General features: G+C 45.1%; 1 protein-coding gene across 2 annotated transcripts in view; it reads left to right on the forward strand.

Moving 5' to 3' along the window:
• The first annotated feature begins 409 nt into the window (after positions 1-409).
• Positions 410-21,920, forward strand: part of RFT1 (RFT1 glycolipid translocator homolog) — a 30,872-nt gene continuing 9,361 nt past the window's right edge. Inside the window, exons 1-9 of one of the 2 annotated variants that reach the window (XM_084902958.1) lie at positions 410-542; positions 4,274-4,359; positions 6,519-6,635; positions 8,455-8,644; positions 9,219-9,320; positions 13,019-13,156; positions 18,326-18,404; positions 19,778-19,828; positions 20,769-20,899. In XM_084902958.1, the coding sequence (XP_084759084.1) occupies positions 480-542; positions 4,274-4,359; positions 6,519-6,635; positions 8,455-8,644; positions 9,219-9,320; positions 13,019-13,156; positions 18,326-18,404; positions 19,778-19,828; positions 20,769-20,899 (957 nt within the window). In that variant the 5' untranslated portion in view covers positions 410-479. The remainder of the gene's footprint in view (positions 543-4,273; positions 4,360-6,518; positions 6,636-8,454; positions 8,645-9,218; positions 9,321-13,018; positions 13,157-18,325; positions 18,405-19,777; positions 19,829-20,768; positions 20,900-21,920) is intronic. The other variant, XM_084902959.1, reaches the window with a different exon arrangement.

Raw genomic sequence — 21,920 nt, forward strand, 5'->3', positions numbered from 1 at the left:
CTCCTGTGAAAACGCTGTATTTAACTTCTGGTTTGCAGTTCGTTCTCTGTTATGTTGGGTCGATTCCTGTCCAGCCTAACTCAGGGGCTGTGGCTGCAATTTTGTAGCCAAAGGCCCAAAGGCCAGAATCTTCTTAATGAAGTTAGGGGAATCAGTGTTCTCTGGGTGGTGAGCGGAGAGCCTCAGCGAAGGGGCTTTAGCTGCTCGACAACGTTTCTTCGTTACCGCTACTTAGCTTATTTGGTACAGACAGGGGTAGGCAAAGAAAGCACTAAGCGAGACAAGCACAAAAGGGAGAGGAGACCGGCGCAGGAACACTGACGCGCCCCAGCCCGCCCACTTACAGGGCCGGCACTTCCCGCGCCCCGCCTTCCGACCCTAAGCCACCAATCAGCGGGCGAGCCGCTCCGTGACGCGATCTTCTCGCGACGAAACGGCAGGCGGCGGCGTTTCCTGGTTGACAGCCCGGGCGCCAGGCTATGGGCAGCCAGGAGGTGCTGGGCCAGGCGGCCCGGCTGGCCTCCTCGGGTCTCCTCCTGCAGGTACTCTCTGCCCGGCCGCCCCCACGCCGCCCCGGGCTGACTCAGTCCCGCTGCCGAGGGGCTGGACCGGAGGTGGTGGCGGCGGAGATAGGGCTCCTGGGCTCGGAGTAGGGAGCCAGCGTTCTCCAGGCTGGGAGAATGTAAACAAGCCACTTTCGTTTTGAGAAATGCAGTTCCCGTATAGCAGCAGCAGGAGAAAGATCAGGTCGCTGGCGTGTTTGTGGTGCTGTATAATCTGATGTGTTTTAAGGCAAGGGGTTCATTTTTCTCCATGCTTCACCCCTTACCCTCAAACACATTCCTCAAATCCTCTGAGTCGCCAGAGACAGTATGGCACCTGGGCTCAGGCTGGCCTGGATTGAAATCCTGGTTCTGCCAAGTTCTTGCTGAATGAGTCAGGACAAGTGACTTCACCTACTAAGCCTCAGCTCCTCATTTGGAAAATGGGGGTTATAATAGTAATAACAATAATAATAATAGTAGTACCTAGCCCATAAGGTTGCTGTTAGGCTAAATTGAAGTTATTCAGATAATTGCACTTAACACATTATTCTTCGTATGCCTTTAGTAAATGTTGGTGTGTCTACCTTCTGCCTAAGTGACCTGGAACCAATCATTTCCTTTTCTTGGGCCTAATATTTATCATGGGCAATATACGTGCCAGATGGTCCAAAGGATATCTAAAGATTCGTTAAAACCTAGGAGCTGGTCTTTCTAAGTCAAGGCTCAATTTCTGTCTGTCTCACTTGAGCCATTCAATCCTTTCTCATAAAAGTCCTGAATCCACCTTCCCCCTTATTTTAGAGAGTCAGTGTTTCACGTGGAGGCTAGGAGAAAGAACAGGCAGAAGTTTGCTTGACTTCTTCAAGCATCAGTTTCTTCATCTTAAATGAGGACACTAATGCAACCTCGTACGGTCATTAGGGAGATTAGATGAAATGTCTGTTGCATGCCTGACACGTTGTAAGTACTTAATAACTTAATTATTTTTGTTATGGTTTAGAACTTTTTAAATGGACATCGTGACTTTGGGCAAGTCAACTTTGCTCTGAGTCTTAACTTGCTTTCGGTGCATTTATTCACCCAGTTGCTCTTAAGGGTCAAATAATTAACAGAGAAGAAAGAGCTTTTTTAAAACTAAATTCCTTTACAAAGTGGAGACTTCCTCAGAAGGGCCTCTATGTGGAGCAAATACTGGGTAGCATGAGCAACCTTAGAGTTTCATTAGTTCAAACTTTTGTCCAGTTAAGAGATAAGGAAAAGCCTGAGGCATTTTTAGGTTTGTTAGGTAAGGATAACTTTGACTTTGAAGTTAATATAAACATGTGTATGTAGTTTTTAAAAAAATAGCCATAATCTTTAGATACCTGAGTGTTTTAATTCAGTCTTGTATGTTTATTTTCAATTTACAAGACATACACTTGAGGTAGCCTTGCAATTATATTGTAATCTGCAAGAATTTGAGTTTATTCTCTGTCATAACTCTGAGCTGGCCATAGTGAAAGTATTAATGCCTTTTATTTGTATGCATTTTTCAAAAATGCTTTTACCTACACGGTCTTGTTTGATCCTTGTTATCAACCCTATGGGATAGGCATCGCGACAGAGAAGGAAATTGGGCTGGATGCTTTTTTCCATTAACAGCTCTCTAAATTGGCTTCAAACTTCTAAAACTGAGTATGGAGTTTGGTGTGTATGGAGGCTGGTGGCAGAGGGCAGTGAGGGGCAACCAAACATCTGAGCAGCAGGCTGTGTGGGGCGACCAGGCCAGCGGGAGAGGCTGTGAGGGGCATCCAAACGACTGAACAGCAGACTGTGTGGGGTGATCAGGTCAGCAGGGGGAACTGTAGGGGTGACCATGCCGAAGGGGGTAAGTTAGGGGCAATCAGGTAGGCAGGCAGTTGAGCAGTTAGGAGCCAGTGGTCCCAGATTTTGAGAGTGATGTCCTCAGAATCAGGACTAAACTGGCAGTTGGACATCCCCCAAGGGGTCCGGGTTTGGAGAGGGTGAAGGCTGCACTGAGGGGACCCTCCTGCTGTGCACAAATTTTGTGCACCAGGCCTTTAGTTAATAAATAATAATACAGGAATAAACTTCTGTGTACTCACAACTGTAAACCTACTTTTGTCCACCCTTGTACGAACCTGCATGTTTCTAAGAAGAGCTGCAGCCGAAACCGGTTTGGCTCAGTGGTAGAGCATCGGTCTGCGGACTGAAGCGTCCCAGGTTCGATTCCGGTCAGGGGCATGTACGTTGGTTGCGAGCACATCCCCAGTAGGAGGTGTGCAAGAGGCAGCTGGTCGATGTTTCTCTCTCATCGACGTTTCTAGCTCTCTATCTCTCTCCCTTCCTCTCAGTAAACAATCAATAAAATATATTAAAAAATGAAAAAAAGAAGAGCTGCAGAGCTTTCAGCAGACTCACAAAAGGCCACATTTGACTTCACAAATGTTAAGGTTGTGATACCGGCTTTGGAGACCTTGCTGCTCTGTGACACTTCGGGGGCGGAGCTAGATTGGGCTCTCCCCTTTAGGCCTTACCTTTCCCCGGGGATCTTCAGACTTCTGTGGCTCGTTGGTTTACTTGGATTTACTAAGATTGCAGCTGTTCCTGGGTAACTCGGAGAGTGCTTGACAGAGAAGCAATTTGTCTTTTGGTCTCAAGTGCACTTGAGTTCCACCTGTGGTGCTGCTGGGACGCAGCGGAAGTCAGAGAGTGAGGCCTGCCCCCCAGCCCCATCCCCATTTAGTAACCTCGTTTAATTGCAGCCTGTTCTTCTCTGTCTCACGGGAATAATTCTTTACTACGGTGGTTTTCTTGGGTTGATATAGTCCTTCCAAATGGCATTAGCTAGACTCTTGTCTCTCCCAACCACCCCTCACCTTTATAAATGATCTTACTGAGTTGTCATTTAAAAGGTATTTTAACTCCTCTCTGGAAGGTGGCAAATAGTCAGCAAATAAATACAGCCTTTTCTGTTTTCTAATTGAAAACTGAAGTTCCAAGGGATTGAGTGTCATTATCGGAATCCCCAGATACTAGTAGGCACAGACAAGAAAGAGAAATTAGACACCATCATTGCCAGTGAGTCTGCTCTACCCTGCAGGCTCCCACTTGCAGAGCTCTTGCTGTTTCTCTCCAGGCTGGAAGGAGGGGCAATGGGAAGCACTAACTGAAATTCTCTTTCCGCCTCCTGGAGCGCCCGACTTTGTACCCAAGGGAATCCGCCGAGTCGGTAGAGGCCTCTCTCTTCTCATCGGTAAACTAGGGTTTACTGAGGGTCCTTTGACCACTGTCCAGGTGTGCCAGGAGATGCCAAGGAGTGACATTTTAAAATATATATATATATATTTTATTGATTTTATACAGAGAGGAAGAGAGAGGGATAGAGAGTTAGAAACATCGATGAGAGAGAATCATCGATCAGCTGCCTCTTGCACACCCCCTACTGGGGATGTGCCCGCAACCAAGGTACATGCCCTTGACCGGAATCGAACCCGGGACCCTTCAGTCCCCAAGCCAACGCTCTATCCACTGAGCCAAACGGGTCTCGGCAAGGAGTGACATTTTGGGAAGAAACGCAGACTGGACGAGTGTTGTAGAAAGGGGCTCCATGGCAAGGGGGCTGCGTGTCATTACGTTAGGAAGAGCAGCCGCATTGTTTTCATCTCAGCAAAGTGAACCCTCCCAACCTAATTCATTCTTAGGTCTTTTTCTTCTTTTTTCTGTAGGTGTTGTTTCGGTTGATCACCTTTGCCTTGAATGCATTTATTCTTCGCTTTCTGTCCAAGGAAATCGTTGGCATAGTGAATGTAAGGTAAGAAAGGGATGCGCCCTGGCACCGTCCACAGCTCACATCCCTCGTCGGGTTTTCCTCTGTGCCTGCCTGCGTGTCACCCTCGGATCTTAGACGCAAGGAAGTTTACTGGAGTCGCAGGGTTTTTAGCAGCGGCTGAGGAGGAGCGTGCCGCTGGGGGAAGGAGCGGGGGATGCTGCTCTTAATGGACCCATGGAGTGTTTTCCATTAGCAGCCTCCAAATGCACATTTCCCAGCCGGCTGCTTCCTGTTTGCCTGCTCTGAGAACCCAGCAGAGGAGTGGGAGTAGTTCACTGCCAACCCCTGCTCAGGTATAATTCCGTGTTCTTGTCCTGCTGACGGCAAAGGAAGCCGGCATCCTCCAGATCGTGAGGCTGTGCTTTGTAATCACACGGCCACCTTCCTGCCCTCAGTGGTTATTTTCTCTCACGGTGAATTGTATAATGGAAAACGGTAGCTGGGATAAGGGCTTGAGTCTTGTCATTCGTTTCATGGCGGCTCGTAGCTGACTTGCTTCATCTTTTTAGACTCGGTGCTTTCTTCCCGTCTCCTCCTTTCTGTTCGAGGACATCCCACACATAGTCTGTATTCACAAAGGACACAAAAGTATCTGAAGTGATGTGAGTGTGCAGAATAGCTCAGCTTCTCAGGTGTGTCTTCATGTCCTGATAAACAAGACAGTGTGTTCCAGACAGCATTTCACATCTCATATTTACCAAACATATGCTCTTGGCTCTGTCCTCAAGACTTAGTGAAGGTTCTCAAGCAATGACAGGCAAACTGATCGCCTGGGGAGCTTTGCACCAGGTAGGGCTGAGGAGGGCCCAGGAATCTGCATTTCAACAAGCTCCTCAGATGATTGTGGAAGTAGGGAGGGACCATGCATTGAGAAATACGTGTTTTTTAAAAATCTTTATTGTTCAGATTATTACAGATGTTCCTCTTTTTCCCCCCTGAGAATCGTCAGTCCACTCCCTTTCTATGCCCCTGATTCTATTATACTCACCAGTTGATACTGTTCATCAGATTTTTTATTCCCTTGGTTTTTAGATTCACTTGTTGATAGATATGTATTTGTTTGTTTTCCTTTATTGATTCTGTGAGAGGAAGGGAGAGGGATAGAGAGTTAGAAACATCGATGAGAGAGAAACATTGACCAGCTGCCTCCTGCACACTCCCCACCGGGGATGTGCCTGCAACCAAGGTACATGCCCTTGACCGGAATCGAACCCGGGACCCTTCAGTCTGCAGGCTGACGCTCTATCCACTGAGCCAAACCGGTTTCGGCTAGATATGTATTTGTTGTTCATAATGTTTATCTTTACCTTGTAAGGAATACGGTTTTAAAAGCAGGAAGGAAACGACCAAATCCTCTTAGGTGCTCAGACTTGAAAGCAGTTTGGGCCCCTCCCTGTCTATTCTCCTCCAGATTGGCAGGTCCCTGCGTGGATAGCCCTTGTCTGGCTTAACGTATGGTTGTCTCCTCATCCGCAGTGTTGGACAGAAGCCCTGGGGAGCAGGATGACCCTTGGACAGCCTCAAAAACCGTAGCCTGGGCCATCCCCACTCAGGCTTGGTCTGGGCCATGGCCTGCTGAAGAGGGGAAACCTCGGCTACTCCTCACTGCGGTGCAGGAGGGTCCGCCTTGGTGCTGCCGGCCTAGGGGGTGCACAGGCAAGCTTGCTAACCTGGCTGCAGTGGCCTCTGTCGTGGCTGCCAGCCTCTTTGCCTGTCCTGCGATTCTTGGCCAGAGCCTCCACTCAGTAGAGCCTCAGCTTCTCCCACAAGGGCCTTTGGGTCCCCAGTCTCAGAGTGACCAAGAGGTCCCCTTGCTGGTGGGGTCATATCTTGTCCTTTTTCTTATGGTCAGAGCCACACCTCTGCTTATAGCCACAAAGCCTGCACGCTTTGGAGGCCACTGGGGCAGTTCCTACCCCAGGCATAACCTTGCAGGCACACATGCGGGTGTTCCGGAATTGGATCCTCACTTCGTTGTCTGAGTGGGTGAGACAGTGAGAAGTCCTGTGAAAACTGTCTTCCTCATCACCACCAATGATTTATGACCAAGACTTTTTTCATCCCAGTTGCTGGAAAAAATCTCAGAAATTCTCTCTATAAAAAAACTAGAGCCCTTATGACGATCTGCGTTCCCTTTACAGGCTGACGCTGCTTTACTCGACCACCATCTTCCTGGCCAGAGAGGCCTTCCGCAGAGCGTGTCTGAGCGGGAGCACCCAGCGAGACTGGCGCCAGACCATCAACCTCCTGTGGCTAACGTGAGTTGTGCTTTGCTTGTCAGGAGACAGTTTCAAAGGCAAAGGTAACAGATATCACAAGCTAAACAGCAATAGTTTGACTGTTAAACAGCCTCCAGCCTTGGTTTTGCAGTGGGTTTCTGGGGACCTGGCACCTGCTGTTTTCCTTCCGGTGGCCCGGAGCCAGGAGGAGGCTCCAGGCAGGGGCTTCTGGGCCAGATTTCCAGCCCTGGCTCTACCCTTTCTGGAGGCTGTTTCTGCTGTTCCTGATCCCCAATTTGTCCCCCCACCCCCCTAAGCCTGGGCCATCTTTTTTATTCCTGATCTTTTCCCCCTGTGGTATTTTCTGAGTTTTTAACAACCACTTAGCCTTAGTATTTTTTGAAAGCCTCTTAGGAGTTTCATTATATCTTTCTTCAATTTTGTTATGTTGATTCCAGTTCTGAGCCTTTTAGAATATTCTTGAAGATCAAGTACATTAGCGAACAGTGGTAATAGCTTTTCTGCAGTTAAATCCCTGCAGGGAGGGCTGGTGGTTGAGGTTGTTTCCCAATGCTGCTCTTGCATAACTCCCGTTGCCTCATGGAAAAGACTATCATAAGGCTGGTAGGTTTTCATTTTATTAGCGGAATGACCTAACTACCCAGTCATATGTGAGCGCCCTGTGGTACCCACGGGAAGGGATACTGTGCGCTGCATTAGTGGTCATTTGGGTGTCAGTGCCAGCCGTATACTGTCTTGCAGGAACAACAGGCACACACTTTGGGCGAATTTTGCTTTTGGAGTCAGTGTAACACAATGGATAGGAGTGTCGCCTGGCATTAGATCAGAATTGGGCCCTGCTTCTGCCCTCCGCTAGCTGTTCACAGTTTTGGCCAAATTACCAGGGCCTGTCCACCTTAGTTGTCTCATTATTTAAGAAAGATAATGATAGGCCCTAACCGGTTTGGCTCAGTAGATAGAGCGTCGGCCTGCAGACTGCAGGATCCCAAGTTTGATTCTGGTCAAGGGCATGTACCTTGCTTGCAGGCACATCCCTAGTAGGGATTGTGCAGGAGGCAGTTGATCAATGTTTTTCTTTTATCCATCAATGTTTCTAACTCTCTATCCCTCTCCCTTCCACTCTGTAAAAAAATATATATTTTTTTAAAGAAGAGAGCGATAATGATAGGATCACTATGAGATCAGTGAGACAAAGGGGGTGAATCATATCGATAGTACCTGGCATGTAGTAAGTGTCTTAATAAGAATTGGCTATTTTTATGCTTATAACTGTATTTCTTTTCTGTTCAGTGCTACTATTTTTGTTTGTTTGTTAATCCTCATCTGAGGATAAATATATATATTTAAAATATATTTCTTTATTGATTTTAGAGAGGAAGGGAGAAGGAGAGAGAGATAGAAACATCAATGATTAGAGAGAATCATTGATCGGCTGCCTCCTGCATGACCCCCACTGGGGATTGAGCCTGCAACCCAGGCTTGTGCCCTTGGCTGGAATCGAACCTTGGACCCTTGAGTCGGCAGGCTGATGCTCTATCCACTGAGCCAAGTTGGCTAGGACACCTGAGGATATTTTTTTCCGTTGATTGAGTGGAAGGGAGGGAGGAGATAGAGAGAAAAACATCAATTAGTTGCCTCCTTCATGCGCCCTGATGGGTTAGGGATTGAACCTGCAATCCAGGTATGTGCCCTTGACCTGGAATCAAACCTGAGACCCTCTGGTGCTTGGGCCAATGCTCTAACCACTGAGAACACCAACCAGGACAGTATCACTGTTGTAAAATATATTTATGTTTTTATGCTTAGCCTATTAAAAAACATTTCCCCCCATTTTTAGAGTCCCTCTGGGTGTGTTTTGGTCCTTGTTCCTGGGCTGGGTCTGGTTACGGTTGCTTGAAGTGCCTGATCCTAATGTCGTCCCCCACTATGGAACTGGAGTGGTGGTGTTTGGTCTCTCAGCTGTGGTGGAACTTCTGGGAGAGCCCTTCTGGGTCTTGGCACAAGCGCATATGTTTGTCAAGCTCAAGGTCAGTATGCCTTCTGCTGTGAATGGGAAATGCAAAGAATAAGGGAAAGGATGTTTTTCGTTTTTTTAAAAAAATACCTTTATAGTAGAGAATGATATTTTTCAGAATTGCATCTCGAAAGGTAATATCATAAATTTAGTTCATTCACTTGAAATTTGGCAGGTAGGCTGAGCTAAAGTTTACTTCTATTATGCTATTAATGAAAAAACAGGTTTATTAATCGGGAAGGTATTTGTTTAGATAGGAATTTAAGAGGACTCTAAAGGTTTTCAGTTAATTATATTTTTAGTTGTATACTAATATTACCTTTTTATCTTTTAAAATATATAACTTGATATGTACAAAAGAATGTCTATAACATACATGTAAATCTTAAAGCATGATAACATACTGGAGATCCCTGGACCTGCCACCCAATGCAGTTAGGACATTACCAAAACTATGTCCAGCCACATGCCTCAGCCCCACTGCCAGGGCAGCCGCTGGCCCAGATTTTCTGTTTGTCATTTCTCTGCATCTTTTAAAATAGTTTTTAATAATGTTTTAAGTAACACTCTTCACCACGTGTTTGCAGGTGATTGCTGAGAGCCTGTCGGTAATCCTCAAGAGTGTACTGACAGCTTCGCTCGTGCTGTGGCTGCCTCACTGGGGGCTGTACATTTTCTCTTTGGCCCAGGTAATAGTTACAACCTTTCACTTTTGTATCTGTTTTCCCATCTGAGTTTTTCTTCTTGTTCCCGTTATTACATGGCTTAATTTGAATATTTATGCACATGAGGAAGGCTGGAAGTTCTGATGGTCTTGACACTGCTCCTCTGCTGCCATGTTTCTCTGCCATGCACTGACCCACCAGGCCTCATTGGCGAACATAAAATCTCCTGTAGGCATTCTGTCAGCAAGCCCAAATCTAACTGATCTCTGATTGTCTGACTGTCTTACAGAGGATAAAAACAGCTGTACGGGGATGAGGTGGGAATCAAATTGCATGCGTGTTACTTTGCTTAGATTTCAATCAGTTGTTTTCATATTAGGAGGAAACTCTGCCAATCCTGTTTTGTTTTGTTTTGTTTTGTTTTTAGTTTAACTTTTAGGGAGGGGAGGAAGGCAGGGGAACCAACTGAGCCACATTTTGTTTTAAACTTAGATTAAAATCTCCACCCTGGCCATGTGGCTCAGTTTATTAGAGTGTTGTCCCATGCATCAAAGGGTCACAGTCAGGACACATTATCCAGGTGTGAAGAGGTAGCCAGTCGATGTTGATGTTTCTCTCTCATTGATGTTTCTATCTCTCCCTTTCCTTTCCTCTCTCTATCTAAAAAAATAAATAAATAAAAACATATTAAAAAAAAAAACCTCATGTAATTCAGAGGGCATGAACCAAGTCTAGGTTCATTTTCAGTTTTGTTAGTTTTGGTTTAATTTCTATTTTATCTTCCCTAGTTCCAGTTCATATTTCTAATTCTAGTAAGATATAAGAGAGTACAAGTGCCAATTTAAAAAATGAAACCTTGCCGAGACCGGTTTGGCTCAATGGATAGAGCGTCGGCTTGGGGACTGAAGGGTCCCGGGTTCAATTCTGGTCAAGGGCATGTACCTTGGTTGCGGGCATATCCCCAGTAGGCCACACAGACACCCAGTTATTGGTTGCCTCTTCTTGGGAAAGGCACTTACGTTTGACTTTCCGATGATCAGAGCTCCCTCCCAGGATATGTCATGTGTAGGCCATAGACAGCAAGACCAGTTCTGAATTTATTTGCTTCCGTATCAGAGACTTCTGAGAGTTCTTCACTGGTACATTCTCTGTCAATTTATGTGTCAGAAGTCTAAGAACCAACAGCTCCTCATATCAGTGGGCAGGCCACACCAACACCCTGGGATTCCGTCCAACCCCCTTCCAGGTTCCTCCTCAAATAACCCCTCACCCCATGGCATCAAATGTCAAATAATAGGGTTACTTTGGAATATATACAGAATTCTTATAGCTCAACAACAAATAAACAAACCACCAAAAGTGGTAAAGGACTTGAGTAGACATTTCACCAAAGAAGATAGACAAATAAATGGCCAAAAAGCCCATGAGAAAAATGTATAACATCGTTAGTCATTAGGTAAATGTAAATCAAAACCACAATGAGATATCACTTTATACCCATTATGATGGCTATTATCAAAAGAATGCAGAAAATAGCAAGTGTTGGTGAGGATATGAAGAAATTGGAATCCCCATAAGTTGCTGGTGGTAAAGTAAAATAATGCAGCCTTTGTGTAAAGCAGTTTGGCAATTCCTCAAAAAATTAAATGTGGCTTGGTCTGCACGGCTCAGAGATTGAATGTCAACCTATGAACCAGGAGGTCATGGTTTGATTCCTGGTCAGGGCACATGCCCAGGTTGGGGGGCTCAATCCCTAGTGTGGGTTATGCAGGAAACAGCTGATGAATGACTCTTTCTCAAAATTGATGTTTCTATCTCTCTTACCCTCTCCCTTCTGCTCTGAAATCAATAAAAAAATATATTTTTAAAAAAAGTTAAATATAGAACTACCGAAAGACCCATCAATTCCACTTCTAGGTTTATACCCCAAAGAATTAAAAACAGGTATACAAACAACTAGTAACATGGATGATCATAGCAACACTATTCCCAATAGCTGTAAGGTGGAAGCACCCAAAATGCCCAACTGATGATGAATGGGTAAGCAAAATGTGGTGTATCCATACAATAAAATAATGTCCAGCCATAAAAATAAAACGCACAATGAACTTTCAAAACATTATCCTAAGCGAAAGAAGCCAGACACAGAAGGCCACCTAGTGTACAATTCCATTCATAGATAATAGCCAGAATAGGCAAGTCCAGAGGCAAAGCAGATCAGTGGTTTCCAGAGGCTGGGGGAAATGGAGAGTGACTGCTTAATGGGTTCGGAATTTCCTTTTGGAGTTAGTGATGGTGGCTATCCAACGCTGTGAATGTACTAAAAGCCACTGAATTGTATGCTTTAAAATGGTTAAAACACTCAGTGCTATGTTGCGTGAATTTTCCTCAATAGAAATAAAGGGGAGGGAGCATGTAGTTAGGATAGCTGCAGGAAGGCCTGCCACAGGTTGTTCTTGTTTCCCCAGGTTTGCTCAGTGGGAAGGTGAATGAGGCAGGAAGGGAGCTGGAAAAAGGATACTTACCACAGGATGCTGGCAGCAGCGGGTGTGGCGCACAGCAGTGCTGCTGTGTCTTAGGCTGGCTTGCAGCATGAAAGAAGGATGGGGGAATTGGAGGAAGGTGGTCAAAGGGTACAGACTTCCAGTTATCTGTAACGTCTAACATGATGAAAATAGCTAACACTGCTGTCTGATATATAGGAAAGTTATTAAGAGAGTAAATTCTGAGTTCCCATCACAAGGAGAAATTTTTTCCCTTTTCTTTTTATTGTGTCTATATGAAAAGGTGGACCCATTGTGGTAATTATTTCACAATATGTGTAAATCAAACCATCATGCTGTGAGACTTAAACGTATACAGTGATATATGTCCATTATTTCTCACTAAAACTGAAGAAAAAAAAGGGTAGTGGATGGTGGGCTGTGTTCTCAGGCTTGGATGGGACAGGCGTGGATAGCAGAGGAGCCTGAACCTGCTGACCGGAGACTCCTCTGTGTCCTTGCTCTGTGCCTTTCTTACAAGTGTTTCCAGATTGAAAGGAGGCCTGGAGGCCCCATTTTTTCTTGAGCTGTTTTCAGGGGGAAAGAAGGGAGAAGGGAGCTTGCGAAAGGGGCCACTTGGAATATTCCTCCCCAATCTGCAAATAAAACCCCAGGCTGCTGCTCCCGGCCAAAAGCCATCCTTCGGCCCAGGCGTGTGGGCTCTCTTTCCATCCCACCTTTCCCTCCCCACCCTCTAGCAGCTCTTGCCCTGCCCATGTGCTGGGCAGAGAGGGGAGACTCAGCAGCTCAGATCTGCCTTGTGACCATAATGTCACAGGCTTCCGGGGTCTGTGGAAATTCCCCAGTCCTAGATGATGGCCGGTCCCTGGGTGTGCCCAGGCAGGACACCTGGACCCTTACAGGGTGCTGTCAGGCGGGAGAGCCGCGTTTTGGCCAAATGCAAACCCTTTGAGAACGTGTCTGACATTGGTGTGGCCGTTGGCACCCGTGGATGTCTGTCTGGAAGCTGTGTTCTGCTTGCCCGGTCAGGTGAGGTGCGTGGAACACTTTCCCTGGTGATGCCGCTGCTGCTGGGTCTCAGTGGACAGACCAGAAGGTGCAGTTAATTAAGGCTGTTCTCTTTCTTGATTGACCTTTGAGGTCAAATTTATAGGCATGTCTTAATTAGGCCTATATTAAACAGTGCGATTTAAACCCGTTATTTTCTTCTCCCCGCAGCTTTTCTATACTACAGTTCTGGTGCTCTGCTATGTTGCTTATTTCAAAAAGTTACTGGGTTTCCCAAAATCAACCAAGCAACAAACGCTTCCTGTCTCCAGAATGACAGACCTGCTACCCAGTATTCTGAGAAGTAGAGTAAGTAATGAATTTTTGTCTCATCATTTTGTCTCAGATGCTCGTTATCCTGGAGGGAAAGATACTGTAATGTAATTGTTTATTATTATTAGAGTAGTAAAGATAATTTAATAGCTCATATCTTTTGAGTGCTTGCCGTGTGCTCAGCCAGGGATTCTAAATCTTGGCAGCATTGACATTTTGGGCTGGATAGTTCTTTGTTTAGGAGCTGTCTTCTGCATTGTGGGATGCTGAACAGCATTCTTGATTTATTTTTAATTTTATTTATTATTGATTTTAGAGAGGAAAGGAGAGGGAGAGGGAGAGATAGAAACATCAGTAATGAGAGAGAATCATCAATTGGCTGCCTCCTGTACCCCTCCCCCGCCCCTGCCCAACTGGGAATTGAGCCAGTAACACAGGCATGTGCCCTGACTAGGAATGGAATAGTAACCTCCTGGTTCATAGATAGACACTCAAGCACTGGCTGGGCATATTCTCAGTTTTTACCCACAAGATGCTAGTGCTACCACCCCCCAGAATAACAACTACAGACACTGCCAATGTCCCCAGACACTGCCAATTGAGAACCCATGTGCTAGGTTTTATGCCGAGCACTCTGCATGCCTTTATGTGTAATAACTCTGTGAGGCTGACACTGTTGTTTATATTTTATGGTTGAGAAACAGAGGCTTAGTGACTACCTGCCCAAGGTGAAGGTCAGAGTGAGGACAGTAGCCTGGAGTGGCTTGGATCCCAGCAGACCACAAGCTATAACCACTCTCTGTCCTGCTGCCCCTTGGTTTCCCCCAGAATTGACCTCTGGCACAGACATTCCCGAGGGCTGACAAAGCAGGGACAATGCCTGCATAGTCCCTCAGCTAGTGTCAGGCCTCTCTCAGGTGACCCACTTCCCCTCTGAGGATGTGTAATCCTCTGAGGATGCTAATGTGTGGGAGCCAAGCATAATCTTTTCCTACTCCTTCTCCTCTTTTGTGATTACTTTATTATTTTTTAAATATTTTTATTGACTTCAAAGAAGGGGGAGAGAGTTAGAAATATCAATGATGAGAGAGAATTATTGATCAGCTGCCTCCTGCAGGATCAGCCCACAACCAGCACATGTGCCCTGACAGGAATCGAACTGTGACCTTTTGACCACTGAGCAACACCAGCTGGGCTACTTTAAAAAGCTATAAAATATTTGGAACTTTAGTCTCAGAACTTACGGAATCTTGCTCTACAACTTTTCAAGAAAAGCCACTTCTATGTAACAAAGCCAGGTATGTTCTGATTTGCTAGATAGGAGTTCTCCATTCTGATCTTACCTTTAATCTAAATTAACGTGATAATTTGGGGATACCACAGTGCCTCATCTGCAGCCATAGAGCTTAGGACTCGAGATGGCTCCTCTTGTCTGGAGCTTCTGCCACCTGCCTCAGCGGGACTGAGCATGCAGGAAAGTCCCTCCCTGACGCTCCTGGGGGCCCACCTGTCCCCGCCTGGTCAGCTGAGCCACTGAGCCAGCTCCTGCCCCTGGCAGTATTTTGGAAAGGAGCATCTGGACCATTCATACAGACAGAAGAGGGTGATGAGAGGAGTCTGTCCAGTGTGTAACTAATCCTGTGATGGGCTCAGAACTCCAGGTTTCATTTTCTTACCTGTCAAATGGTGATAAGAGTCCATCCCTCCTAACGTGATTGATGAGATGGGGCATGTAAGGTGTATAACCTGGCCTGGCCCAGCTGGGTGACCATAGTGACAGCTGATACCATCATCTGTCACTGCTGCCCTGAGAGCAGAACTAGCTCCACTGAAACGTCCTCGCAAGGCAAACACGGTGGCACTGGTGTGGGAGCTCAGCGTGTTATCTGCCGTCTGTCCCCATAGTACCCATGCTCGTACTGCTGGACAGAGCCTGGGCCACGAGAAGGTTGTGTGTATCTGTCATATACCGTGGCTCTGTTCCTGCTGACAAACAGCACAGCCCGTGCTGGCTGCTGGCCAGGATACAGACATAGAGGGAGGTGGTTGCTGGGCCTCAGAGGCTCCTGTGCATATGGCAGGCAGTACCTGCAGAGGTGAAGCCTGCAGGGCTCTGCAGACCTCGAGTCCCCATGTTAAAGGTGAGGGTGTTGGGCTGCATGGACTGTGAGGCCCCTCTGAAGACTTAAAGAGTTCTGTGAAAGTATTTGAACTTTGGCAAAGAGCCAGATATATAATACATGCCATCGACTGCATGTGCCTGGCTCAGTGCTAAGCACTTTACACGGTCCTCATAGTGCCCTCTGAAATACATCCTATTGCTTCCATTTTACAGATGAGAAAACAGGTCCAGAGAAGTTAAGTAACTAACCCAAAATCACACAGCTGGTTTTGGACCCACTTCTCTCTAACTTCTGTCTGTGGACTAACTTTAGTCTGTGTGTTAACCTCTATACTATGCAGTTTTGTAAAAGAAATGGCTATTGCCCCAAATATTTATTTACTTAAAGATTTGGAAATTTCAGGTAAAAGTATTCAGTATTCAAGTTTGTTGTGTGTGTGTTGTTTTTTCCCCCCAAAGAGATGAGAAAGAAGATGAATTTTTAATTCAGTGGATGACATTACCACTGGCAATATTCCTAACCTGACTCCCTGGCGTAGTTTTCTGCACTTGGGAGTTCCTTCCTATGAAACTGGTCAAACTCAATTTGACCACGTTGGGAAATTTCTTTCCAATTCTTATAGAACTCCATTTTTTAAAAGGTACTTACTAAGACTTAAATTATGATCCTCAAATAATGGCTGCCAATATATATCTTTTATACTCTCCACACGTCTGAGTGATTTAATACGGGAGGTCTGCTAATATTTAAGTAAAGCTGAGGAATTTAACACAGCAAGCATGTATCTAGCAGTATTCTGTGTTAACCACTGTACTAGGTGTCCTCAGTAGGGTTCCTGCCTTCAGAACTTGCCTTGTGGTAGGGAGTTAAGATGTGTACTCAGCTAACTGCACTGCAAGGCAGACAGAGTGTGTGTGTGTGTGCGTGTGTGTGTGTGTGTGTGTTTGTGTGTTCGTCTGATATTAACAAAATAGAGGCACAGAGAAGAACTGATAAACTCCGTCTGGGAGCATTGAAGAACGCTTCCTGGAGGAAGCTGCTTTTGATCTGGGCCTTGACACATGGGTGGGCAGAGGTGAGTGACTCAGATTAAAGCAGAGTGAGGCCCAGAGTTCTGGTCTCACACCTTCCCTGGAGGCACTGCCTCCATGTTTCACCATCCACGCTTCAGTGTCTCCATCAGTGCAGTGAGGCAGTGACTGGCTTGTTGGTCAGGAGGCTGCAGGGAAATTCACAGCCTGTGGACCAGCTCCGCAGTACCAACCCACCTCTTGTGAAATAGGCCTCTTTTCATTGTCCCATGAGACAAATCCATTCTGAACAGAATGCTAAAAGCCCAAAGAATGCACTTCTTTTCTATTGCTTAGCAGACATCTCTGAGAAGAAACCTAATCAGACTTCCTGCCTCTTTGTTCTTAATGAGCATTTTGGACATAGTAAGCAGTGTAGCCATTCCTTCCGAATCATGGGTTAATTTATTTATTTGTTTTATTTTTTTAATCCTCATCCAAGGATATGTTCTCATTGATTTTTATTTTTTGAGAGAGAGAGAGAGAGAGAGAGAGAGAGAGAGAGAGAGAGAGGAAGGAAGAGAGAGGAAGAGAGAGAAACATCGATGAGGGAGAAACATCGATTGGTTGCCTCTGGCAAGTAACCTGAACTGAGCCACTCACTGGGTCATGGGTATGTTTAAATTGAAGGCATTGGGAGAAAGAAATGCTAAAGTACGAGGTATCACACAGAGAGTCATGATTTCACTCTCCTAAGAAATTTTTTAAGTAACTCAGCCATCTTCCCATTCACAATCTACCAGCAAGTAGGCTTCAGAAGAGCCTCGTGGGCCAGCTGTAACTGTTTGTTTCCTGTAAAGAGCATCGGTAGTGCTGGGGGGAGCTCCCCCCCCCCCCCCCGCTTCCCCAGGATCACCTGGCATGGGGAATGTGAGAGAGGTGTCCTGCCCCAGGCTCCTAGAGCAGGATCAGTGCCCAAGCATGATGTGGCCCACAGTGCCCCCTGGTGGTGGTAGGGAATCTGGTGCTCTTTGTTTGGGGGGGGGGGGGGGGGAAGAGGAGAGACCCAGTTCCTTCTCACTGGGGAAGATTTACTCCTGAACTAGAGCTGCCCCTGGCATCTGCTCCAGGTCCAGTGGTGCCATGAAGGAAGTTAGTTTGGGAGGGTCAGGCCTGCCCTTTCAGTGCCTGGAAGAAAGGCTGAAACCAAGGGGTGAGGAGATTTGAGGGCTGGAAATGACCCCCTTTTCAAGGGGTACTCCCGACTTGCCCTGAGCTAAGTGGTAAACACCACCACATGTGGGTGGCTATGGAACATTTGGAATTGAGGTGAGCTGTAAGTGCAAAATACCCACTGGACTTCAAACTAGGTACAAAAAATAATGTGAAATGCCTCCAATATGTTTTTACATGATGAAATGATGAGATTGTGGGTTAAATATATTTAAATTAATTTATTATATATAAAATTAACCTGTTTCTTTTTACTGTTCACTGTGGCTGCTAGGAAATTTAAAATTATGCATGTGGCCTGCATTATATTTCTACTCGGTATCATATACAGGTGGGCTTTGGGCCAAGAGGACAGGTCCCAAGCTTGCTCTCGCATTAACTTCTGTAGCTGCTAGTGAAGCTACCCTCTGGAGAGGTGGAGCGGGCCTGGCCTTTGCGCATGAGTCCTGGGCAGGCCCCTGACAGGCATGTGTGTGCAGGGGGACTGTTCTACCTGGAGACTTTGTCTTCATGTGTAGGAATGTGAATTCTTTGCCAATATTTGTTGGATGTCTCTGTGTGCTTAGTGTTGAATGAAAATCGAAGTTGGGATTTAGAGTAAGGTGACCAGACGTCCCACTTTTGGCAGGACAGACCCGATTTTTAACAATTTGTCCCGCGTCCCACGGCGTTTTTGGGACTTTTTTAAAACGCCGTGGGACGCAGGACAAATTGTTAAAAATCGGGACATCTTGTCACCTTAATTTAGGGACCAAAAGAATTTGCCTCTCCTGTAGCATTAATGTAGTCTTAGAGTTGCAGTGCCTGGGATATTTTTGTTTGTTTGTTTTCTCTTTTAGGCTTTTGTGAATTGGGAAGAGGCTAAATTGACTTGGAGTTTTTTCAAACAGTCTTTCTTGAAACAGATTTTGACAGAAGGTAAGTAAAAGGTTATCCTGAGCAGTTAGGAAGCCCATAGTATAAGCAAGGGGATCCCATGCCGACCACCTGCTGTCCAAGCCCTGGGCAGAGGAACCTCAGAAATGGGGCTTTTCATGGAAGGACAGGGAAACTGGCATCTCCTTTGCTTGATCCTTTACTTACTTGTCTTTGTTTCTTTTGGATGAAGAAACGGAGGGTCAATGAGGTTATGCAACTTCTTTGGCGTCTTTCAGTAATGAAAAATAACTTAATTTTGAGTCCAGGTCTATCTCCAAAACCCCATGTTATGTCACTTTAAAAAATGTATTATAAAAGGATTATATCAATTATAGAAAAATTTGTAGACTCATTATTCTATTCCTTTTTATATATATTTTTTTGAACTTTGTAAACAACCAGGTTTTTATTTTCTTTTCTTAAATAGTAAGATTCACCTTTGTAATAGTTTGGTCAGCCTTCCTCCTTTCTAAGGCTTTCCAGGGTAACAGTGAAGAGCTCTCCATGCAGAGGGCCTCCAAGGAGCTAAACATACATCTCAGTTTTCTGTGTATGTACATTGGTTTACTTATACCCAGCTTCAGTTCAAAGAATGAGATTTGAGGTAACTGTAAGCTGCTGAAAGTAGTAGTTTCTCTATATAAGTTTCATATGTTTATACACCTACATATCTAATCCTGAACATATTTTTAAATCTTTTCAAAAATTGTCTTTTAATTATAAAAATAATATAACTCCATTATAAAAATTTGGGAAAATAAAAAGTTTCCAATAATTCTAGTGCTCTACAACCATCATTATTATTATCTTACTAGAGGCTCGGTGCATGAAATTTGTGCATGGAGGGGGGTGTCCTCAGCTCAGCCTACACCCTCTTCAATCGGGGACCCCTTCAAGGATGTCCAACTGCCTGTTTAGACCCGATCCTTCTCACAATCCAGGACTGCTGACTCCCAACCGCTCACCTGCCTGATTGCCCCTAACCACTTTCGCCTGCCAGCCTGATCAATACCTAACTGCTCCCATGCTGGCCCAATTGCCCCCAACTGCCCTCCCCTGCTGGCCTGGTCACCCCTAACTTCCCTCCCTTGCCAGCCTGGTCACCCCTAATTGTCCTCCCTTGCTGGCCTGGTCACCCCTAACTGCCTTCCCCTTCATGCCTGGTCACCCCTAATTGCCCTCCCCTGCTGGCCTGATTACCCACTACTGCCCTCCCCTGCTGGCCATCTAATTTTTCTCCTTTCAGATACTGGCCATCTAATTTTTCTCCTTTCAGATCTAACAACAGGAAAAGGTGATAGATGATAAGAGAAAAGGAAACAAGAAAATACTATACAATAGAAATGCTAATTATTTTGCTATTCTATCTGCAGGGGAACGATATGTGATGACATTTTTGAATGTGTTAAATTTTGGCGATCAGGGTAAGATGAAATCCAGTAGTGTTTTAATTAAAGGGGAATACTGTTAGTAGATACTGCCTAATATTTTTCTCTGCACTTTGATATGATTAATGAAAATGAACCTAGGAATTATATAAAAGGAAGATTATAAAGACATGAGTCCTGTAGATTGAAAATTGTAGGCCTTTATAAGTAGATACAGTGGCAGGTTCTCTGTTGAGATCCCGCCTTACCCTGCTTTCCACAGAGCTCTGATGCTTATTTTGGGGGTGGGAAGGTGCTAAGAGAAGAGAAAAGGGAGTTTATCATCACAGTCACAAAGATACACCCCATATTTGTGTGGCTACCTATAATTTTTTCAGATATATTTTTAATATAACCTCCGAGTGGTAGAAATAAAAATAGGAAAAAAATCCACGTGGTATTAATGACTTTTATAGAAAAGTGCTGGTGAAGGAAGTATTCTGTGTCTGTTGTTGTTAATCCTCACTGGAGGATATTTTTCCATTCATTTTTAGAGAGAGTGGAAGGGAGGGAGAGAGACAGAGAGAAACATCGATGTGAGATAGACACATCAATTGGTTGCTTCCTGCACATGCTCTGACCAGGGCTGGCGATTGAGCCTGCAGCCAAGTTATGTGCCCTTGACCAGAATTGAGCCGGGGACACTTCATTCTGCAGGCTGATGCTCTATCCACTGAGCCAAACTGACTAGGGCTGTATCTTAATTGTCAATATCAGTACATTGTACTAGAGTTTTGTACTAGAGTTTTGCAAGATGTCACTCTTCAGGGAAACAGGGCAAAGAGTACCTGGATCTATTATTTTTTTACAACTACATGTGACTATAGTTATATCAAAAAGTTTTATTTTAAAAATTGAATTAGATAAAAAGTTAATAGTGCTGAGAAAATTCAGAGGAAACCCAGTAGGATTGCTGTTTCTTCCTTTTGTTTTGTAGGTGTATATGATATAGTGAATAATCTTGGCTCCCTTGTGGCCAGATTAATTTTCCAGCCAATAGAGGAGAGTTTTTATATATTCTTTGCGAAGGTACTGGAGAGAGAAAAGGATGCCACACTTCAGAAGCAGGTAGTCCTGGTTCTTACGTCACCATCTCAAATGAACTCTCTCTCTAATCGCAAGATAAATAGACAAAAATGTGGACCAGTCTGTTTCCTTTCTGTCTGATCTGAAATTTTCTTCTCGATTTCATTTTTCTACACCAAGCTTGTCAAACTCAAAGGCTCACACGGGCCAAATAAACAAGGTTTACGTTGATGTGGGCCGCAAAAAAACAAAAGCTTCAACTTTCATAGGAAGGTAGGTTTATTTTGATAGAGACATGCTGAATTCAAAGGGCTGAAATAAATGAGTAATCATTAACATAAAATAATAGAAATTTTAATAAAAATTTTAATATTTTTTCTTGAACATTAACTTTCCAGACACTGAATAACTGCAAAAATTAATAAGCGTAACGAAAATAAGCCTATTTTTCTTGTTCTCTGAAAGTGAAATAGTTCCTTTTGCGCACACCAAACAAGTCAGTGATGTGGCATTTGGCTGCTCAAAATTCGCTGCTAGTATTAGCGGAGAGAAATGGTGCGCCTGGGTGTAAGACGCGTGAGGGAAATGAATGCAACACCATTATAGTAATCTAGTTTCCAGCGAATGTTGTAGTTATCGATAATTACGTATAACAGGATATTGCGAAAATTAAATTACAAAGTTTTTATTAAGACGTTTCTTACATACCATGTTGAAACATTGGCTGGGCCGCAAAAATATTCGTTGAGGGCCGAGAGTTTGACATGCTTGTTTTCCACTCTGACTGCATGCTGGCAGGACCCTGTGCTCACGTCTTCTTTCACAGCCTCTCCCTTTCTCACTGGCTGGCCCTTTCGTTTCACCTCATGTCCCTCTTAGTGACCTTATTCTTGACCCAGCCCTCTCAGAACTCTCGATCGCTGTCCCCAACGCAGCACAGACCCCACCCCTGGTCTAGTCTTGGGTGTAAGACCAGAGGTGAGCCCAGGGACCCAGAGACTGGGGCAAGGCTGACCGAGAACCTGGGGAGGGAGGGACCTGGTCACTTGGTTTCTCTGGCCAC

This window comes from Pipistrellus hanaki (assembly GCF_964339955.1).
Source record: "Pipistrellus hanaki genome assembly, chromosome: 13".
In the NCBI taxonomy this organism is placed as follows: Eukaryota; Metazoa; Chordata; class Mammalia; order Chiroptera; family Vespertilionidae; genus Pipistrellus; species Pipistrellus hanaki.